Source organism: Tursiops truncatus, chromosome 13, assembly GCF_011762595.2.
Source record: "Tursiops truncatus isolate mTurTru1 chromosome 13, mTurTru1.mat.Y, whole genome shotgun sequence".
NCBI lineage: Eukaryota > Metazoa > Chordata > Mammalia > Artiodactyla > Delphinidae > Tursiops > Tursiops truncatus.
In genome coordinates, this window is record NC_047046.1 from 14,408,100 (window position 1) to 14,429,561 (window position 21,462).

A 21,462-nucleotide genomic window follows, 5' to 3' on the forward strand; every position below is an offset into this window, starting at 1 on the left:
CTATGGGTGAGTGCTTCTAAGAGGACAGAGGGACAGGCTGTGTTGTCTCATCTCTCAGGGTCACGTCGTGGATGGCCACAAGCTGGAAGTCAGGATCTCAGAACGAGCCACCAAGTGAGTCTCCCCTGCCCCCTCTTCTTTGGATTGAGTCCGTCCCTTTTGTGTTGGTGCCGGTGCCCTGGAGGGTGTCTCATGGTCTTTGAACATCCTCCCCGACCCAACCCCCCTCACCCTGGGACCCTTCCTAATTAAGGAGGTGTCCCGCATGCCATCTCCGATACCCATTTCCCTGGTAAACTGGGACCATGCCAGTCCCCGGAGTAAACGTGTTAGTACACATCTATTATAACAAAAGGAACACAGGCAGGAGAAGCAAGCAAAACCCACTTATCTTGGCCCTATAAATAAACCCAGGGAGACTTGCAAGTTGCTGGAGCCTTGGACGAACCGGAGGCAGTGAGAAAACCTAGACGCCTTGCATTATGGGACTCTCTTTCTTGGAGCTGGACAGCGGCGCCCAGAGACAGCCTCCGCTTAATTTGAAAGAGATTCAGTAGATGTTAGAGATGGAGACAGACCACTGGACCCGATGACCAGTTCCTAAAGTAGTGGAGGTCTCTTGGGAGTTTTAGTTTTGCCCCTCATCCTCACCCTTGCAAGTCCTAGTTGAACTAATACACTGGAGGTGCTTTGAACAGTGCCCGGCATGTAACGCGTACCTGGGGTCAGCCGTTATTGTTGTCATTGTCAATCCCATCTGTCCGCCTCAGGTGGTGAAGTGACTGCCTCTGACAATCCTTGGGCTGGTTTAAGGTATTTATTCGATGGTTTTCAGGAAGTCGGTCATCTGTTGTGGTCGTTGAGCAGATCAGCCGCCAGCGAGCTGACCTGAAGCTGCCGCTGTCTCTTCCTTCTCTCTCTGTTCTTTAATGCTCCCTGTGAAGCCAGCCTCGGCCACCTCTGGTGGTGTCCACCCATCCCAGGCCATCCCGTGCTGAGCATCCTTAGCCAGAAGAAGGCTTGGTGTGGGAGCCCCCAGAAGCTAACAGGGGTTCTTGAGCCATGAATTAAGAGTGGGGGGGGGGGTCCAAGCTTTGTGCCCTGCAGCTTTGGGTTCTAATCCAGAGGCTGTGTGACCTTGGGCGGGTGATTTTGCCCGTAAAGTAAAATGTGGAAACTGGAGGTTGTGCATGAAGCGTCTAGCACGTGGCCAGCACGTGATCACTCAGCCAGTGGCGCCCGTCTCTCAGCTCAGTCCCCTGACTCCAGGGAGTCAGGCTGAAGTCACCTTGCAGGCTCTCAGTTCCTAGGCAGTGTTCATTTAGTCTGTCTCTTATTCAACAAAAAATTACAGAAAGCCTCCTGGGCACCAGACACTCTTCCCAGGAGCTGGGGAGGGAGATTCCTCATGGGGTTTACATTCTAGGGCAGTGCTATTTGATAGAAGTTTCTGCGATGATGAAAACATCCTATAATGTTCTACATCTGCACTGCCCAGCGTGGTAGTCACTTGCCACACATGGCATTTGAGCTCTTGAAACGTGGCAACTACCACTGTGTTAATTATCTATCGCTACATAACCAAGTATCCCAAAACTTAACAGCTTAAAACAGCAGACGTTTATTATCTCACAGTTCCTGAGGGTCAGGAATTCAGGAGCAGCTTAGCTGGGAAGTTCCGTCTTGGCATCTCGTATGAGGTTGCAGTCAAGACGTTGGCCGGGGCTGCAGTCTCATCTGAAGGCTCCCCTGGGGTTGGTGGCTTCACTTGCAAAATGGCACATTCACATGGCTGTTGGCAGGAGGCCACAGTTCCTTACCATGTTGGCCTCTCCCTAGGCTTGCACAAGTGTCCTTACAGCCTGGCAGCTGGTTTCCCCCAGAGCGAGTGATCCAAGAGAGAATAGGGAGGAAGCGGCAGCGTCTTTTATGACCTAGGCTCAGAGCAGGAGAGGAGTACACAAGGGGCATGAATACCAAGCGGCAGAGACCGTTGGGAACCATCTTGGAGGCTGGCTAGCCCAGCAACCGAGAAGTTGAATTTTTAATTTTGTGTCATTTTAGTATCGACTTAACTGTTAGCCACGTGCAGCTGGTGGCTGCCGTGTTGGACAGCATAGCCCTAGAGGACAGACCGTGAAGAGAAACATGACTGAATATGTAACGTGCTCTTGGACAGTGATGAGTGCCAGGAACATCGAGCCGGGCTGGGAGTGGGAGTGGGCTGCTATTTTAGTGGAGACAGTTAGGGAGGAGGTGACCCGGAGCAGACTTAAAGGAAGTGAGTCATAACCGTCCTCATAATCACAGCTACTGTTTATGGAACGCTTACCCTGTGCTAGGCACAGTGCAGAGTGTTTTGACGTGTCCTTCATTAAATCCTCAAACAATCCGATGAGGTTGGCACTATTATTAGGCCTGTTTTACAGTTGAGAGGCCAAGTAATAACTTGTCCAAGATCACACAGATCCTTAGTGGCCAACGAGGCATTCACACCCAGATTGTCAACTCATGGCTCTGCTCGTGACCCTCCCCTGCGTCCGTGGAGTGGAGGGTTTCCCTGGAAGAGCAGGGGGACAGGTTCGGGATGGCCTTGAACCTCAGGTGGAGAGAGTTCGTCTCACAGCCCTGACCCACCTCCATGGTTAGAAACTGCTCCAGGCCCCTGGATTCTGCACTTCGGGTTCGTGAGGAAATGTCTCCAACAAGACCTTGGGACCAGCCGGCGTCTTTCTGGGCACCTGCAAAGAAAGAGACAGAGGAGACTGGGTTTAGGGAGAGGCTGCCCCCACCCCCCCATCGGAGTTCTTTCCTCAAGTCCCTGCTAGTTCCTGAGTGTCTCAGATGAAGGGCAGCAGACACCCCAGGGTAGGATGTGCCGACTGGACATCCACAGCTGCTGGGGGGAGAAGATAATTAGGCTGCGTGCCACCCAGGGGAGCCCGCTTCCTTCCCCTTTCCTCTCAGTCGCGTCCACGCAGTCTCGAGTCCCTCACCTGAACAGAGGACAGGAGCATCGGTGCTGGTGGGGGGAGGGGGCGGTGGAGTCAGCAGAGGGCAGCAGCTGCTGAGGCCCCGAATAACCTGAAGGCTTTCCGCCGACCCTCCAGGCCAGCCCTGACGTCCGCTCGGAGGAAACAGGAGCCCAGAAAGCAGACAACCTCCAAGATCCTGGTGCGGAACATCCCTTTCCAGGCTGACAGCCGTGAGATCCGCGAGCTCTTCAGGTGAGAGGCGCTGGTCCGGTTCGCGGGGCCGTCGTGTCGGGGGGAGCTGCTGAGCCTTCGGGTCCTCGATGGTCTGCTGAAGGCCAGTGCGGTGGCCTCTCAGAGGTCATCTTCTGGCTGCCTTTGATGTATCTCCCTTAATCTCAGAGATTGCTCTCCAGACCGCTGGGCAGAAACATGTCCAAACAGGGCAGTCAGTCTTCTTCATCCCCACCAGCGACCTGCAGGAGGGGCAGGGAGCCAGGCGGCTGACGCCCAGCTCTGCCCATGATCTGCCTGAAATCCTGCCGCCCAAGTCATCCTTTGCTTTAAGCCAGTGGCCCACTACCTTCTCTGCACCTTTGAATCACCTGGTGACTTTTATAAATACACCTTTGCTCAGGCTCCGCCCCCAGAAAGTTGCATTCAGTTGATCAGGGGTGGAGCCCAGATGTTGGTATTCGGATCAGAGCGCCCCAGGGGATTCTGGTATCCAGCCAGGGTTGGGCAGCACACTGGTCTGCACTGCTGTCTATGGAAAGCCCGCTTTGAAATGAGGGGGGACCACCTGCCTAAATAATGCAGTCCACCAGCAGATGCTACAGCACAGGAGTCAAAACTCAGATCTCTTGGGGGCCAGGCAGCGAACAGCCTGGCAGAGCAGACTGGGTGGGAACTGACGGACTGGAGGGCCAGCGGTGATGCTGGGCAGGGACGCAGATGTCATAGGACCAGTTCTTCCGCGTTTTGAAAGAGAAACTGGCAATCTGGATTCTTGAGTTGGCAACTAATTCACTTTCTAAAAACACTGTGTGGGACAACGTCTACCTGAGGGCCGGCTATAACCCAGGCCACGAGTTTGCAACCCCCATGCCAGTACATTACACTGTTGGGTTTTTCAGATGAGTTAGGCACCACCCAGCACCAAGCCTTGGATGAAACGTCTTTAGAGAGAGGGCATAAGGGGGAGACGTTTATAAAGCCAGGACACTGTCCAGGCGTGTGCTGTGTGGCACGGAGAACAGACCCTTCTGGCTGTCAGAACCTAAGGCAGATGCCATCGGCCCCAACCAAGCAGATCACGGAAGCTCGGCTGCAGTCTGAGAGTATTCTGGGGACCTGCGGCTCTGCGGCCTGCATAGGGGTAAACACTCAGGATTCTGTGTACTAGACCTTGTTTGTTTAACCTGCATTTGTCCAGTTCTGGCGTGAAGGTCAGGAAAGCTAAATCCCGATTAGGATTTTACCAGTTAGCATCTTGCCAGGTCAGCTGTGGTTGCAAAATGTAAGTCCTAGATTTTGGAGACTGGAAAGTATGTATTATCTTTGTGTGAAGTCTACCCTCTTTGCTCCTACTCCGTGGTGTAAAGAATGGGGAACCCCTTGAAGGGTCTGCTTTAAAAATCCCTGTCGTCTTCCCCCCCATTCTAAATCATACACTGGCGCACAGTTCATTAACAGACATTAGCCCAGTGCTGATGCAAAGACGGGAACCCTGTCGATTTCTTAGTAGCGGGGTCTTATCTATGATCCCAGGGTCCCCTGCGTGGTAGTAACAGCCTGGTAAGGTGGGGTCACCATCTGCAGGAGGCTGTTTTCCATCTCCCAGCATCTGGGGGGACGAGTCAAGAGGAGTGGGTCGCCGTCACGAGAAGGTATGTATCCCGAGCCTCGCACGGCCGCTGGTTTCAACCATGCTTCTGCTTTTTAAAGAGTCCAGTTTAAGAACTGCCAGATCAGAACGGGATGGCTCTGAGCAGCACGCGTTGATCAGGGAACAGCATCCTGCCGAAATGACAGCTCACTTCGTTCCGCAGCCTGTTGAGGATGACACTTATCCAGGGAAACAAAAGCCCGCAAGGGGAAGGGAAAAGCGCTTTGTCTGATCTCACGTTTTATGTTTATTTTGAGAAGACAGGGAATTAGTGTTCCCCAAACATCATTACATGTGGCGTCCCTTCCTGCCATTGTTCTGGTGGTAGTTTTCATCAACCCCTGGAAATCCAGAGCCTGCTTGGAGCCTGGCTTTGTTGTGTGTTCTGGCCGGGCGTTTGAGGCCGCTCTGAGCGCGGGCAGCAGGGGTCGCTGTGAACCTTCTCTGGGAGACGAGCTCTGCCAGGAAAGCACACAGACCCAGTTTCAGACAAAGCCAGTGGCCAGCAAAGGTCAGAGCCAGGGGAAGATGTCAGGGTTTAGGGGAACCAGTCCGGTCCATTTTGCCAGGCAGTTTTCATGGAGTTATCCTACCAGGCATAATCAAAATCACCAGCTCAGTGTGTGTTGGGCTCTGCTACAGGCCTTCCTATGCTGTATCTTTTATTAAGCAGCAGAGCAGCGCTGCGGAGGAGGGATGCTGTTATCCCTTAGTGGAACCACCATCCCGCACGTGTGTCGTTTGTACCAGGCACTGTGCTAGGCGCCCGGCACGTAGCCATTTCAGGAGAGACAGGCTCCTCTCTCAAGGAATTCACTGTTTGTGAAGGAAAGCGACAGTGACAGTCGCACAGTGACACACCCGGGGTGTGAGGGCATGAGTGCAGCGCCGTGGGAGGGCATGGTCTGGTTCTTGAGGCAGCCCGCTGGGGTACAGCAGCTCACCCGCCCTCCGCAGCCACTGGGGGCCCTGCCCGAGCGCTGGGGGCAGCCGTTTCTCAGCCGAGGCAGTGTTTGCCTGGGCCTTTCCTGGGGGCCACCAGCCTTCCACCCGGGCCTCACTGCACCACACCCCAACCCCTTAAACCCAGCCCGACGGGTTCCAAGAGGCCCTGCAGATCCATGCCTCTGCGGGATTGTCCTCTGGGACAGTTCGAGGCTCACCCTTTAGAAGAGTCAGAGAGTAGACACAGCAGTGAATTAGGAGACAGCAGTTCTGTCTCTGCTGCCCGCTTTCTGGGCCTCAGTTTCCCCTGGCATAAAATAGTAGCCATAATACTGGTGATGACGTGTGCTGCGAATTTCAGTAATGAGGCTAGTGTTTGTCATTATCAATGAAGTGGATTTTTTGAGCGCGACCTCCATGCCAGGCACTGTGGGCTGAAGCGCTTCGCCTGATTACAGCCCCGCGGAGCGGTTGTCATCGGCTCCATTGCCCAGTGAAGAGACCAGCTCCAGAGCCCGAATTCCTGCCCACTGGGTTGTCAGATGGCTCGGGCTGCCACCCGGCTCCCTCACCATGCGGCTGCCTCCAGGGCCGTTAAAAGGATTAAGTGAGATTATGCATGTGGGGCGCTTAATACAGCACCTGGTATGGAGTGGGTAGTTACCTAGCATTAGCCGTGGTTATCAAACAGCACAAAGCCAGCGGCTCCAGGCTTTGAACCCAGGGCAGGTCTGACTCTAGACAGAGCCCGCGTCACAGTAGTGCTGACTCCTTGGAAGTTCTCTGCAGCATATCCTTTTTTTTTTTTTTCCTCTTTTCCCTAATTATCTCCCTCCCTCCCAGCTCCCCGCGCCCTCCACTGTAGTGCTGTCCCCCTGCAGCTAGGTTCTGGGGCAGAGAGGGTCAGTAAGGAATGTGAGACCCAGGGCGAGGCCCAGCTGCTCCTCCTCAAGCCCTGAAAGGACATGTGGAGGACAAACCAGGGTTCCCCAGACTGTGCAGGGCACACACGGATGCAGGGAGCCAACTCCTCAACCCACAACCAGAGCAAGGATGGGATGGTCCTCGGCTCACCCAGCAGGTGCCCACAGCCTTAAGTCAGTATCGATTCCAGAAGAAGATGTAAAGTGGGCATCCCCCTGCTCTCTGGGTTGACTGTGGGTTAGGTGTGCGCATGTGCATGCCTGTGCTAAGTTGTTTTGCTCAGTTGTTTTTTGTTTCACATCTCTTTTTTTTTTTTTCGCGGTACGCGGGCCTCTCACTGTTGTGGCCTCTCCCGTTGCGGAGCACAGGCTCCGGACGCGCAGGCTCAGCGGCCATGGCTCACGGGCCCAGCCGCTCCGCGGCATGTGGGATCTTCCCGGACCGGGGCACGAACCCGTGTCCCCTACATCGGCAGGCGGACTCTCAACCACTGCGCCACCAGGGAAGCCCTATGTTTCACATCTTTATTGGAGAATAATTGCTGTATGACGTTGTGTGAGTTTCTGCTGTATAACAAAGTGAATCAGCTATATGTATACATATATCCCCATATCCCCTCCCTCTTGAGCCTCCCTCCCACCCTCCCTAAGCTGTTTTTTCATTCTTTTCCCGCCTCCATCCGAAAGGCTGCGTTTGAAAGACCCCAGGGCAGAAATGTGGTTCAGAGAACAGACCCGCGGACGCTTACATGGAGCCTCAGTCCGTTCGCTCAGTGGAAGCCTCTACATTCAGGGCCTCCCGTCCTGACGCACAAGCGCGTGTGTGCAGAGCCAAAGCATTTGATGGAAGGGTCTCATTCCCACCAACATTTCAAGTGATGGCCCTAATACAGCAAAGACCCCTTGGGAACCAGGTGGCTAGTGCCCGCGAGCACTTAGGAGGCCTCGGACACTGAGCTGGCCACATCCTGGGCACTCATGGTATCAGTGTATCTTCAGAACAGCCCAGCCTAGTGGAACTATTGTTGTGTTCATTTTCTAGATGAGGAAACTGAGGCACAGAGAGGTCAAGGGGCTATTGCTAGAAGGACCCTCAGCTTGCCCATTTCTTTTGTACTCCAGGGGCAGCCTTGATTTGAGGCACCTGGTTTCTGGAAGGCAGTGATCTTCCAAGAAAGAGGTTCTCCAGACAGGGCCAGCCTCGTGAACATCTGACCTGCATAGTCCCGCAAGGCCTCACACTTGGTTTCATGCTCTCATGTCGCCATCCCGCAATTCTTAATTTTCCAACGGGGGCCCTCAATTCCCATTTTACACTGGGCCCAGCAAACTATGTAGCCAATCCTGCCTGCAAACCAATGGAAAGATCAGATTCGGAGCAGAGTATAGTTTGGCAGTCAGCCAGCCTCAGTTTCCTCATCTGCAGGAGGGGATTGGCAGTCATGCCCACTTATCCTCCCTCCCCAAGCAATGAAAGGCTCACCTGAGAAGCAGGTGCTGCCGTTGATTCAGTGCCTCTCTCCTCACTGCCTCTCTCCTTATAGCAGAGGTTGCAAATTAGCAGGGTAGATGCGGCCCTGGTGTGGCTTACTTGGGCCCACACAGTGTCGGGGACAGGGTGGTGGGGACGAGTTGGTGTTCCATATTTGCAAAGCGTGGGGTTTCACATCCAAGCCTGGTTTCTGACCTGGGAAGAAACATGGAAAGGTCTGAATCCATCAGGCCCGGGTTCCTCTGTGGCCTTGACTGTTGCTCTACGTAGTGGCTGCTCACACCTGCTCTTGAGCTTCCCACCCGGCCCACTTCACTCTTTCTTACCCACCAGCCTGGTAGACACAGAGTTTATGATTCCTGGCTGAGCGTCACAGCGGATATGGGGACTAGACAGCCCCTCTCTGGCCCCTCCCCCTCCTCCGACTTCACTTACAAGTGCCCCGAGTAATGTATCGCATTCAGCGATCCTGCCCCTTAAAGGCTGGCCTCGATTTGAAAAATGTCCACAGCACAGAGGCATCCTTCTTAGGTGATGATTATGGTATAGCTTAAGTCTACAGTGCAATCAGATAAGGACATGCAGCTTGGGTCCAGCCCGCCTGGGTTCATGTCCCACCTCCACCACTTCCTAGCTGTGTGACCTTGGGCAAGTCACTTACCCTCTCTGTGTCTCTGTTTCTTCATCTGGAAAATGGGCACAGACCTCCAAATGACATATAACCTCAGCAGGCAGTTATAAAGATTGGTTTTGGGAACAGTTCCTGGCACAGAGCAAGCAGAGTTAGCTAGAATTCTTGCTGTTGAAAATGAGGCCTTCAGCTTACCCTTCCACTGGCTGACTCCCGACCCCTCAGCCAGGGTAGCTTGGCCTGTCCTCTTTTCCCGCGGCCCCCATTCCCGTTCCACGCAGCCCACCTCACAGCTCCCCTTGGAGTGCTATCCATGTGGCTGTTTCGTGTCCTTCACCCCCCACCCCCAGACACGCTGTCTGGTTTGCTGCAGTGACCACAGGCCCCTGGTACGTAGATGGTTCTCAGTAAATGTTTGCTGATCACATAGATTTAACTGTGCAAAGCCTTGCCCTGTGGAATCTGATAAAGATAGGGCGTGTGAGACACAGAGAGGTTAAGGAGTTTGCCCAGGGTCACACAGCTCTGAAGCGGCACAGCCAGCTCTTTCTCACTCTGGAGCCCCCTCACCCCCACCCCTGGGGTACTGTCCCTGGAGGTCACGCCGCCATCTCTGTCAGGCTAGGCCTTCGGCTGCAGGCTACAGATGGAGAGCTTTTCATCTGAGCCTTTTTCCCCCCTTCCTCAGAGGTGTGAACCACCTGCCAGGGGTGTGAATGGGTGAGCTCACAACAGGTGTCTGGAGGCCTTAATTACTGGGTTTGCATCTCCTTTCCCCGGTGCACCTGTTGTGCCCACTTTGTGGGCAGCGTCCGTCCGTCCCAGGCCTCCTTTCCTCCTCATTTCCTCTCGCAGTGACCGTGACCGTGGAGGAAGGGCTGAAGACAGCTTGCCTGCCGAGTTGCTCTCACGCACTCCCCCCTTGTCCCCCGACCAGTGGCAGGGTCACTGCCCGTTTAACTCCTGGTTGTCAGCAGCACTTTTCCAAAAGCTGCAAAGCCCTGTAACCTGCATGGGGCCACTTCCCGTTCATTAGGGAGAAGCTCTGCAAAAAACAGGCTCGGGCAGTTCACAAGAGCCAGCCTGGACCATTCCAGAAGGGGGGGTTGGGGTGGGGGGTGGCGGAGAAAACCCTCAGCCAGGTTCTGAAAGGGGGCTGGGGTAAGGAGGGCGCAGCTGTCCCCAGGTGCCTCCGCACCCCCGCTCATCTCCCGCCAGGTGTACCCCCGCAGAGCGACCCTAAGAAGAAGGCAGTGCATCCACTGATCAGACCCAGCCACGCTCACTCATTGTGATCAGACCCAGCCACGCTCACTCACTGTCCTGCTGCCCCTGGCTGCTTTTAGGCTGCAGCAGCAGAGCTGGGTAGTTGTGACAAAGACCAGAGGACCCACAAGTTTATAAAATACTATCTGGCCCTTTATGGGGGAAAATTTGCTGACCCCTGGACTAAATTAAACCCAGGCAGCGCCTGCAGGGAGATGGGGCATGCCCTAGGGGTTTTGGTTCTGTCTTCTAGTTTTAATTACACACATAAGGTATTTTTTTCTTCCCCTGTTTATGAAACATACAGACATTACAGGTAAAGCTATAGCCCCACTGACCCTGCTGAAGATAAGATCTCAGCTCAGAGAATTTCTGTGTTCCTTTCTGCAAACCGCGTCCCCTCTCTGACTCGTTTTTCTCATCAGAGGTATCCCTGCTCCTCTGACTTTGCTGGGGTTGTTTTTGGTTTGTTTTGTTGTAGGACTGTTTTTTTTTACAAGCAGTTTTAGGTTTACAGCAAAATTGAGAGGAAGGTATAGAGATTTCCTACGTGCCTCCTTGCCCCCGTGTGTACGTAGCCTCCCTGACTATCAGTCAGCATCCCCACCAGAGTGGGACATTTGGACTCAGTGAATGTGTAGTTTGCAGCATTTTGTCTTTTTTGAATAACATATGCTCCTGGGAACATTCTTATGTGTGTCTGTTGGTGGCCATGTGCATGCTTTTCTATAGGGTGTACCTGTAGGCGTGGAATTGCTGGGTCATGGGGTGTGCGTATTTCAGCTTCAGTAAATATTGCCAAGCAGGTTTCCAAAGTAGTTGTATCAGTTTGCCCTTCCTCCATGAGTGTTCTGGTTGCCCCCTGTCCTCGCCAGCACTTGGTAGTGTATGTCTTTCTCTTTCTAGGCGTGTCTGCTGAGTATACAGTGGCATCATCATGTAATATTAATTTGTGCTTCCCTGATGGCTAAGGAAATCAAATGCTTTTGCATACATTTATCATGATTTGGCTATACTCTTGTAGAATGCCTATTCAAGTCTTTTGCCCATATTTTAAAATTGGATTGTCTTTTTTTCTTATTAATTTTCTTAATTACTTTTTATATAATTTTATATATTCTGGGTTCAAGTCCTTTGGTGGATATATGATTGCATCCCCTCCCTCTCCCATTCTGTGGGTAGCTTAGTGGTGTCCTTGGATGAACCGAGTCTCTTAATTTTAAATATTGTCAAGTTGTCATTTTTTCGCTTCCTGGTTAGAACCTCTTGTGTGCTATTTGAGAAGTCTTTGCCTCCTCCGAGCTCATGAAGACAGTCTCGTATGTTTTCCTCTAAAATCTTTGACCTTTCACAGGTAGGCGTGTAACCCATCTGGAATTGATTTCTGTGTACGGCGTGAGGTAGAGATCAAGGGACATTTATTTCCCCACATGGAGATTCAGTTGGTCCAACATCATTTATTGCAAAGACCATTCTTTCCCCTCTGCTCTGCAGTATTGATTTTGTCATAAATCAGGTGACTGTGTATGCGAGGGTCTGTTTCTGGACTCTCTAATCTGTTCCACGGGTCTGTTTGTCTACCCTTGTGCTAATACGCACTGTCTTAATTACTGTGGCTTTGTAATAGCTTGCTCTGGGGTGTCTTTGTTCTTCAAGACTGCCTCGGCTCTTCTCGGCCCTGTGCTCGTCAGGTCTGTGGGTTTTATTCCTCAGCAGCTGGAGGTTCTGAGCAGAGGGAGTGGTGGGATCTGACTTCCATCTGTGAAATACCTCGTGAGGAGACCCGAAGGGAGGTTTTTGCAGTCCCCTGGGCCAGAGGTGATCGTGGCTTGGACCAGGTGTCAGCCGTGGCAGTGGGATGCCAGATCGGTGCCGGGGGGTGCGTTTTCAGAGTCCTGCTGATGGCTTTCATGAGGACCGTGATGCAAACAGGAGTCAAGAATGACCCCTATATTTAGGTCCTAAGCAACGAGCTGGATGATCTGGGGTCAGGGCAGTCCGGGGAGGCGTCAGCTCCACTCTGCACGCCCACCCTTTCCTCACCCTCGATGCATCGCACATAACAGGGGCCACAGCGTGGTGCCAGAGTTGCACTTCTCAGCTGATCTGCCCACGTGTGTGCATGTGTTTGGGGGTTCGGCAACACCTCCGGTTCAGGGCCGCCCGTTAGCTGCGTGGATGTCAGCCGTAGCAGCGGCGTCGCTCTGTCAGTATCCCTCATGGGCGTGTTCTCTGCCGTTAGGGGGAGGACTGTTGACAGTACTCCGGATGTTTGCACAGCCCTTACCAGCGGGCCCTGCCGGGGCCTGAAGTGCCTTTGTGCTCATGATTTCATTTGTTTCTTCCCCCGCAAGCCTGGGGAACAGCCGCTGATGAGGCAGATGGCTGCACAGCCATAAAACCCCGAGCAAGTGGCAGAGTCGGATTCATGCTCCCAGTCACTCCCTTTCTCTGCTGCTGTTCCCGTGGCAGATTCAAGGGGTAGAGACGTGCCTTTTCTCACGTATCCATGTAGCTCATATCTATTAAGTCCTTGGAATATGCCTGTGATTTTCCATGTCTATGATGCTTCTCAAGACCGATCTTTAAATACGTAACATGCGCTCACTGTGAGCTAAGTACCGTGCCCATTTCAAAGTGCCCGCTTCTGCCTCTGGGATCACTACATTCTAAGAAAATGAGGGGCCCACCTGGGAAGATGATTATAGTTACAAGGCAGAAACAAAACAATGCGGAGGAATCGGTTCTTCCATTAAGGGACTGTCCCAAAGACAGAAGGCAGGAGTCCTTGCCTAACCTCTTTTTATTTGGGAAAAAGATCTGGGGTTCTGAATGGACTCCAGGGTTCCCACGAGCCAGCTGTAGAATGCAGCTCAAAGGACTTACCTGGTCCAAATCCCAGAGGTCCCATCCCCACCCTGTGGTGTGACCACAACTTGGATCCAGCTTTTAATGTGGGGGTCCCTTGGTTTAGAGGGGAGAGGTGTGAACTAACCAGGCTATGGCAGATTAGAGGAGCCTGCAGGGCGGAGACGCACAGCAGATGTTACTGGGAATCAGATTTCTGCTCAGAGGAAAAACATGGCAGATACACACTCCTGTCAGAATAGCTAAAAGAAAAAAACAAGAGTAACACAGAATGCCGGCGAGGATGCAGAGAAACTGGATCCCTCGCGCATTGCTGGCGGGAATGTAAAATGGCACAGCTACCCTGGAAAAGAGTGTGGGCAGTTTCGGACAAACGAGACAGGCACTTAGCACGTGACCCAGCGGTTGCCCTCTTGGGCATCTATTCCAGAGAAATGGAAATTTGTGTTCATACAGAAACCGATACACGGGAATTCCCTGGCAGTCCAGTGGTGAGGATTCCACGCTTTCGCTGCCCAAGGGCCCGAGTTCAGTGCCTGGTTGGGGAACTGAAATCCCAAAAGCCGCGCAGTGTGGCCAAAAAAAACCCCTATGCACATGTCCAACCACTGATGAGTGGGTAAACCAAATGTGGTCGATCCAGACCCTGCAACGTTATTCTGCCATAAAGAGGAACGAAGTCCTGACAGCTGCTGCACCGCGGACGGACCTCGAAGACGTTAAGCGAGAGAAGCCAGATACAAAAGACCACATGTTGAATGATTTTATTTATGTGCAACATCCGGAATAGACAAATATAGAGAGAAAGAAAGTAAATTAGTGGTTGTTTAGGGATGGGGAAGGGGGTGGGGGTGACGGCTAAAGGATACGAAGGCTGATGAAATTTTATAAAATGGCTATGGTGATGACTGTACAACTCTGTGAATACACTAAAAGCTGTGGAATTGTACACTTTGGGCGAATTGTATGGTATATGAATTGCATCTCAGTAAAGCTGTTGGAAGGAAGGAAGCGGCACACAAATGTTCATAGCAGCTTTATTCATAATGTCCTTACGTGGGCATGTCGTTAAACTGTGATGCATCCGTACAATGGAATATGACTCAGCAGTAAAGAGGAACAAACCACTGATACGTGCAGCAACGCGGATAGACCTCTAGAGAATTATGCTGAGTGGACAGAGCTAATCCCCAGAGGCTGCATACCGCATGATTCCATTTATACAGCATTCTTCAAATGACAGAATTACAGAGATGGAGAGCAGATTAGTGGCCGCCTGGGATTAGGTAGGCAAGAAGGGAGGGAGGTGTGGCCATAAAAGTGTAGCACAAGGGATCCTGCGATGAAACCGTTCTGTGTCTTGACTGTCATGGTCACACGAGTGTACATGTGATAAAATTGCATAAACGCACACACATGAATACATGCAAAACTGGTGACATCTGAGTAAGGTCAGTGATAGTATTACTGTCAGTTTTCTGGTTGTGATCTGTGCTATGGTTTTACAAGATGTTACCATTAGGGGAAACTGGGTGAAGCGCATATAGGGTCTCTCTGGTTATTTCTTACAACTGCATGTGAGTCTGTAATTATCTTAAAATAAAAAGTGTTCTGAAAACGAGTATCCCAATCCAAAACGGATAAAAAAAGGTCACTTCTTGAATTAGTGAATTGCCCGTTACAAGGCGTAAGCAAAGGAAGGCTAAGGTGACTGTTAAGGATGCTATGAAAGGGATTTCTGATGGAATAGGAGGCCGGGCTCACTCCCTTTGAGACACTTCCACCCTTAAGTATGTCAGCAGTAGAGTCCGTTCTGCCAGAGAAAGGAAAATCCTCTGGGCTGTGGTGTCTGCGGAAGGTGGTCTGATTCTGTGGTCAGAAGGAAATGAACACTCAGTGGCCTCACAGTTAACAGCCAGGGTGGAAGGGAAATGGGGGAAGAGAAATTATCCCAACTTGTATGAAGATTATATCCTCCTTATGACTTAAATCTAGGCTAATTGAACTCCAGGAAATGAACAGACTGGCCTAGTCAGTATATTTCACCTCCTAGGGTCTATTGTCATTTCGTAGGTTTAGGCGCGAACCTGGCTGTAGAAAAATATTAAGCTCCAGTTGTTGCCGTGTGAGGCTGAAGTGTTTCTGCGCCCTTTCCAGAGAGCCAAGGGCACCCGGGTAGCCCCCCAGGCTCTTGTCCGTCTGGGCGCCTCCAGGTTCTCTGTCCTGCAGGCTGGGCACAGAGCCCTGTCTCTCAGAGCAGGCCTCCCCCCATTTAAGATCCTGGGAACGTAGCCCCGAGGAATCTGGTAGAGATGTGTTCTGGGTGATACTTCCTTCGTTTCGGAAGCCTGCTTTGCAGAAAACCGCACGCCAAACTCTTTGCTTCCCTCTTTGAGTGGTCCTGCTCCCTGCCCACCAGGATGTCCACCCAGGGCTGGCCAGAGGATGTAAAAGTGACTGCAGCTCAGAGCAGGACAAAGCAGCGCTTGCCCAGGTGAGGCACTCGGGTTACCTGAGTTCTCCCTTTCCATGCTGTCTTGTCCGCCGGTCATCAGAAGTCGGCTGTCAGCTTGGAAAGCAGCCAGTGTGATTTTCCAAGTGCGACCACCTGGCCAGGGAGTCAGGAGACCTGAATTCTGGCCCAGCTCTGCCTGGCACCCGCTACATAACCTTGGGCGCTTGGTGACTTCTCAGAGCCTCTGTCTGTTGAGTGAATCAGTGACGGGGTTGGGCGAGGCCAGCCAGAGCAGATAGCTTCCCCCTCGCAAGCCGGTGCAACCCCGTTGGTCATGGCTGCTAGAGTTCTGTCTTGGAGAATTGTGAGGCTGCCTGGGCTCCGCAGGAAATGGCACTGTAATTGATTAGCGATGTCTGCCAGGGACCGGGGCGCAGCGTCTGTGATAGGCAAGCAGCTGCAGGTATTCGCTGAAGATTCTGGTATTTATCGCGTGTCGCTAGAGCTTTTACGTTTCTGTCTGCCAGACTGACTGGTAGAGCAGTCCCAAACCACAGCCCATGTGGAAGTGGCCTTAGCTTTCCTCTTTAAAAAAAATAAAAATACACTGAAAGTCGAGAGGATATTTCTTTTTGTTGTTTTCTTCTTCCTTTGCAATTCCATAGATATGGTCTTCCATCACAGCTGACATTTCCTTTCGCCCCACGCCTAGACTGATTGCAGAGCAGTTGACAAAGCCCAGACGGTGGAAAGGGGCACCCTGGGGAGAACGTGCGGTTCCCAGGGGACGGTGGGTGGGTGAACGGGAAGGGCGCCTTGTGCCTGATTCCCACCACAGCCGCCTGCTCTCACTTCCTCTCTCTGCGCTCAGTGCCTTTTCAGTTACAAGGTCTCCGCGCTTTGTCTAGGCTTGTTGGGAGGGCGGCAGTCAGCTCATTGTAGCCACCCATAATTGTGCTGTGTGTCACCAGCACCCTGGTGTTGAAAGGCAGCGGGGAGGGAGCCCCAGGAAATCTTGGGAGGCTTCTGAGTAAGAACAGATTCTGAATCGTCTCCTGTCTCAGAGCTTTCCATGGAAAAGGGGTCTTGCCACACTGCTTTTTAGTTAAGAAATAACCCGTGGGTTTAGCAAATATTTACGAAGCATCTCTAATGAGGCAGGGGCTTTGCCAGGTGCTGGGTTACAGAAACAAACGTGAACTCCCAGAAGGGAAGGGACTGTCTTGGTTTAAGGAGAAGTGGATACAAGGTTCACTCCATTAAAACCCTCACAGCAGAGGCCAGGTCATACACGTCGTTGGTCTGGTGACAACTTCTCCAGGACTCCGTGTTCGTCTTTGTAGAATGGCAAGATTAACAGCTGTATCCAGTTTGCCATAATGACAAGGTCAACGGTATTGGTAAAGTGCTTGGCCCTTCTCCAGTCCAGAGGACGTTGTATCTGGTACCCAGAACTCCTAGAATACACTAGGAGGGCACCGCTTACTCCCAGCCCTGCTACTAACTAGCCGAATGCCCTTAGGAAGCTTACCTTATCTTTCTGGTCCTCCCCAAGGACACTCTGAAGTGGTGGAGCTTCACAACAGGAAGGTCTCTGCAAGGGTTTTATTTTCAGGAGCATTTCATAAAATCATGGGCCATGACCGTATTTCTCAAACTTGAGAAATGTATAAAGAGCCTCCATTTAAAGAAAAAGAAAAATCTCGTGGTCCTTCCCCGCACAGCGATGATGTAAATATTTTTATTATTATGTTACTTAACTATGTACAAATGTAAAACCCAGAATAAACCGCCAACTTATGCTTATGGTTCTATTAGGACCATAAAACCAAAACACATTTTCAAGTTAAATACAAACAAAATTTAAAATCAATAAAATTCAAATTAACAACATTATTTTAGTGTGACGGATGATGTTGTTTTGCGGAAACCAAATTCAGAATGTGGGTTTTAATATTAGAAAGTCGTAGCCTCAGGTCCAGATCTATAGTCGATTTCGCTACTTTTACGTCAGTCGTACTAACGCAGAGGATGCTTATTTGCATGAGTCAGTACGTGCAGGACGGGAACACGGGTTTGAAGGCTTTATTTGCCAGTTCAGCGTCATCAGACCTCTCACTTGTCTAAATCTCAGCCAGTCATCAGACACCCCTTTTCAGGCAGTGTCGCTGAGTGGTTCTGTAAAGCCATCTTGATCACTTAAAAATAAAAGTTAGCATTATAGTGTCATTGAAAATATCAGTGAATGGATAACCAATTTCTTTTATACTTGAGGACAGAAAAGTGTTTCATCATTCATTCTGGCTAATCGATCTCTTGTGGCAGGTCAGTACATGTAAAAATAAGTTCCGCACGATACAGCATCTGCTCTTACCCTGAGCGCTGTCTACTCCAGTTACAGGTCTTTTGAGGTCAGCGTGCTTGTACCAAGACTCTTCACAGCCCTGTTACGATACACATATATATATGCACATATATTAAAAATTACATTATCTAAATACAAACAGAAAATTTTAAGATTGTCTTACAGAAGTAGCTAATCCTCTCCACATCCCTGCCCCTACCCTCATATACGTACCCAAATCGATCTGAGAGGCAGCAGACCTTAGGATGAGAAACTCTGTTCTATTAAGTAGGCTCTTACCATAGTACAAGTTTTGAGTCTGGGGTACTTGTGGGGTCCACTTAGACCTGTGGATCTTTTTCCCTGCCAAGCCTACTTATGGTTCAAATACCACTGGTTTTTATGCAGTTCATGCTTGTAGGAGTCACTCATTTGGCTACTTGGTCACCCAAAGTTAAATGAAGCTTTTGGAGCTCTTTAGCTTGCCCTCCCCATTTGCTGGGGAAAGGATGGGGGCCGAGGTGATCATAGAAGGCAAAGCAAAAGGCTGCTCAGTGTGGGGGCTTTGCGCTAAATCCAGCACCACCCGTTAGCTTCAGGATTCAGAGCACCAGCACTGTAGTCCGTGACACCCTCCAGAATTGTGCAGTATTCAACCTGTACAGCTGAATGTGGTGGCCCTGGGAGTCCCTCAGATCGGTGTTTCAATGTTGGCTCCTCCATCACCCGCTATCAGACTTGGACAAGTCATTTAAATACCCCGCGTCTCAGTATTTGCGTCTGTAAAATGGGGACCATAGTACATACCTGTCAGGGTTATCGGGAGAATTCAATGAGGGGATGAAAGTAAAGCAGTTAGCCCAGTGAAGCGGTTCCCAAACTGTGCACCAGGGCACCTTGGGGTGCCCCAGTGAACACACAGGTGCACTGCGGGCTATTTTAGATTTTCAAGAAAGACACAGCAACATCATCAGCCATAGTGCCAACCACTGTTGTTTAGTTGTTTGGACCTATTAATGATTTAGACTATCAAGCTGTTATAACCAAACTGTTAGGTGTTTCTTTTGGCCTAGAAATGCCGTGAGAAAATTACTGAGGCATCAGGGCACGGTGCGTGAACCAAGAAAGTTTGGGAACCTGTGGCCTCGTGTTTGGTACAAATCACAGCTCGATAAAGAGTAGAGATTGTTTTATAATAATATAACCAGAAAGGCTGTGCTGGCCGCAAGATTCCGTTTCAGCTCTTGAGACTTTGCACTTGTGGGATTGGTACCCAAGATGACTAGGCTGCGCCTCCTGCCTCCCCGCGTTTCACTCCTGTTCGCTGGTAGAATGCATTTCACAACATTGATTTCCCAGCTCAGATTTTGAAACAACCCCAGGCTGCCCGCAGTCATCTCAGAGGGGTGTCGTGAAGCATCCAAAACATAAAAGTCTTAGAAGGAAATTAATTCACTTGAGTATCCATGCCTCACAGAGTTCCTGGCAAGGGCCAGCACCCGCAGTCTGGACCCGGGTGTGGCAGAGGGGGGCGGCCTTGACCGTCCTAAGCCTTTGAAGTGTACACGGCCCCCAGCTGAGAAATCCCTCTGAGCTCTCGCAAGGTCATATGTGATGGGCTGCGGGCCCTGGAGGATTTGCCCGGCTTTCCCTGCACTGGCGAACAAAGCACATTGCAGGGAAGATATGTGAGCCCAGGGCCCAGGGTTTTATGTGTGTGGTTTGGTGTGGTTTGTTTTAATTCCCTTCCTCCTTCTAGCTGCCTCTGGCCGTCTGGCGGGATCGGGGGGTACGCCTTAGCCTGCAGATATTAGGTTAAACTGTATGAACATGCCAGTATGTGGTCAGCTTTGACCTGCAAAACTCTTGTATTTAGTTCAGCCTAATTGAATTCTTCACCCTTAATTGAATCCCTTCCATGCAGCCATCAGTTCCTCGTGTGCGCACTCTCTTTTTATTAATCTTTTTCTTTAAAAAAAAATAAAATTTAGTTGCACAACTAAAACGGGAATATGTTTTTCTTGTTGAAAGAAAGATTGAAGACCAAAACCCTTGTTCATCAGCTGCTACCCCTGGTCGGTGCCACCCTCCTCCCCAGAGAAACTTACATTATCCGTTTGGCAACCCTCCTTCTAGATCCTTCCTTGTGCATTCCACATACATGTGAACCACACACAATTGCGTTGGGTCCATTTAGACCGAAATGGTGCCATGTTTCATGCATCGTTAAGCGTTTTCCCTCTGAAATGTGTCTTGGTGATCTTTCCAATTTAGTCCCTGTAGCTCTACCTGGTTCTTAATGTCCTGCGTTATCTCTTTGCTCTGAGGGAATCATGCAGCCCATTTTACAGTTGAGGAAAGTGGAGTTCAGAGTGGGGAAAGTCACAGAGCTGGGAGGTGGCAAAGCCACTTCTGAGTCCCAGCCCAGGCTGAATTTTCTCGCCCCAGCAGCCTTCCCCTGTTCCCGAGCCTCCGGCAGCCTGCTCCGTCATCCTTTACAGACTGACGTGTTATAACTCCCTCCAACCCAGCCCAAACCAAGTTGAGGGATGGGGCTTCCTGGCAGACCCACCATTCAGGTTAATGGAGAGTTACCATCGATACCATGGATGGCCAATCTAATTTCCAAGGAATTAGAATAGAGTAGAATCTACTTAACGTTGGAACTCAGTGGAGTGTAATTGAATGTTTGACGATCAGGGCCTGCAGGGCCCCGGGTCGTCATTACAAATATCAGTTACCACTGCGCAAGCCGGGCAGAAGCCTTGGTTAATGGGGCATCCTGGCTGCTGGCCTGAGCGACTCTCATTGCGTATGGCGTCCCCTGCGACGGGCCTTGTCCTCTGGCCAGAAAAGCAGGCTTAGAGAAAGGGGCAGCCCTTATCCAGTATCGGAAAGCTCAGGGACATCTGGGGGTGCATCGCGTGACTTTAGCATCATCCCACTAGGTGCATCCCACTTGAGCTTCTGCAAAACACCTTTGGCCAGAGTTTGGACTCTGCAGTCAGGCAGCAGTGCCCTGAGTCATAGCGCGGACCTTCCCTTGTTTGAAGGAATAGGTGTACAGTTTCTTCCCTTTTCAGGAAAAGGAACCTCTGAGAGCTGAAGGAACTTCAAGGTGCCAGCAACTTGCCTAGGAATCTGTATAGGAACCTTGTCTTTTTACCTCTACTTGCAAGTAGATTCTTCACCTACTTTCGGAAAGAACAAGACTTCTCAATTCAGTCAGTATAGAAGTTTAAGAAAAATGTCAGTTGGAAGAAAATTATGTTACAACTCCCAGGCTGAGGAGTCCTTCAGTAAAGCAGTACTTAAGTCTGAGCTCCCTAGCAACCAAAGCAAGAAGGGGAAAAAAGCACCAGCACCTGCTAATTGTTAAGCTACCACCCAGCCCTCTAAAGAGATTCTGCTCCCATGGAGGGCTCCAAGGGGACTGACAGGATGAATTTTTTTTTTAATATTTTTGCACAAATTTACAGCCCTATTGTGGAATAGAATGCAAAGTTTACACGAAATGTTAAAATGAGTACAAGATAAGTTTGCCTTACACTCACTGAGTCTTTCGAAGTGGGCATTTATTCTCATCTGCCCTTTGGGATAAGGTGCATCTCTGAGAAGTTTTGAGAAGTCTTAAGTCATAAGTGGAGAGAAGAGAATAGGAAGAGGGAATGAAAGAAG

At 50.8% G+C, this 21,462-nt stretch overlaps 1 protein-coding gene across 8 annotated transcripts in view; it reads left to right on the top strand.

Annotated features, from left to right (window-relative positions):
• The window catches only part of RBM19 (RNA binding motif protein 19), a 138,585-nt gene that overhangs the window by 39,879 nt on the left and 77,244 nt on the right, over positions 1 to 21,462 (top strand). For all 8 annotated transcript variants that reach the window (XM_073790139.1, XM_033836959.2, XM_073790136.1 and 5 more), the window contains exons 20-21: positions 59 to 114; positions 3,111 to 3,227. In XM_073790139.1, coding sequence (XP_073646240.1) covers positions 59 to 114; positions 3,111 to 3,227 — 173 coding nt within the window. The remainder of the gene's footprint in view (positions 1 to 58; positions 115 to 3,110; positions 3,228 to 21,462) is intronic.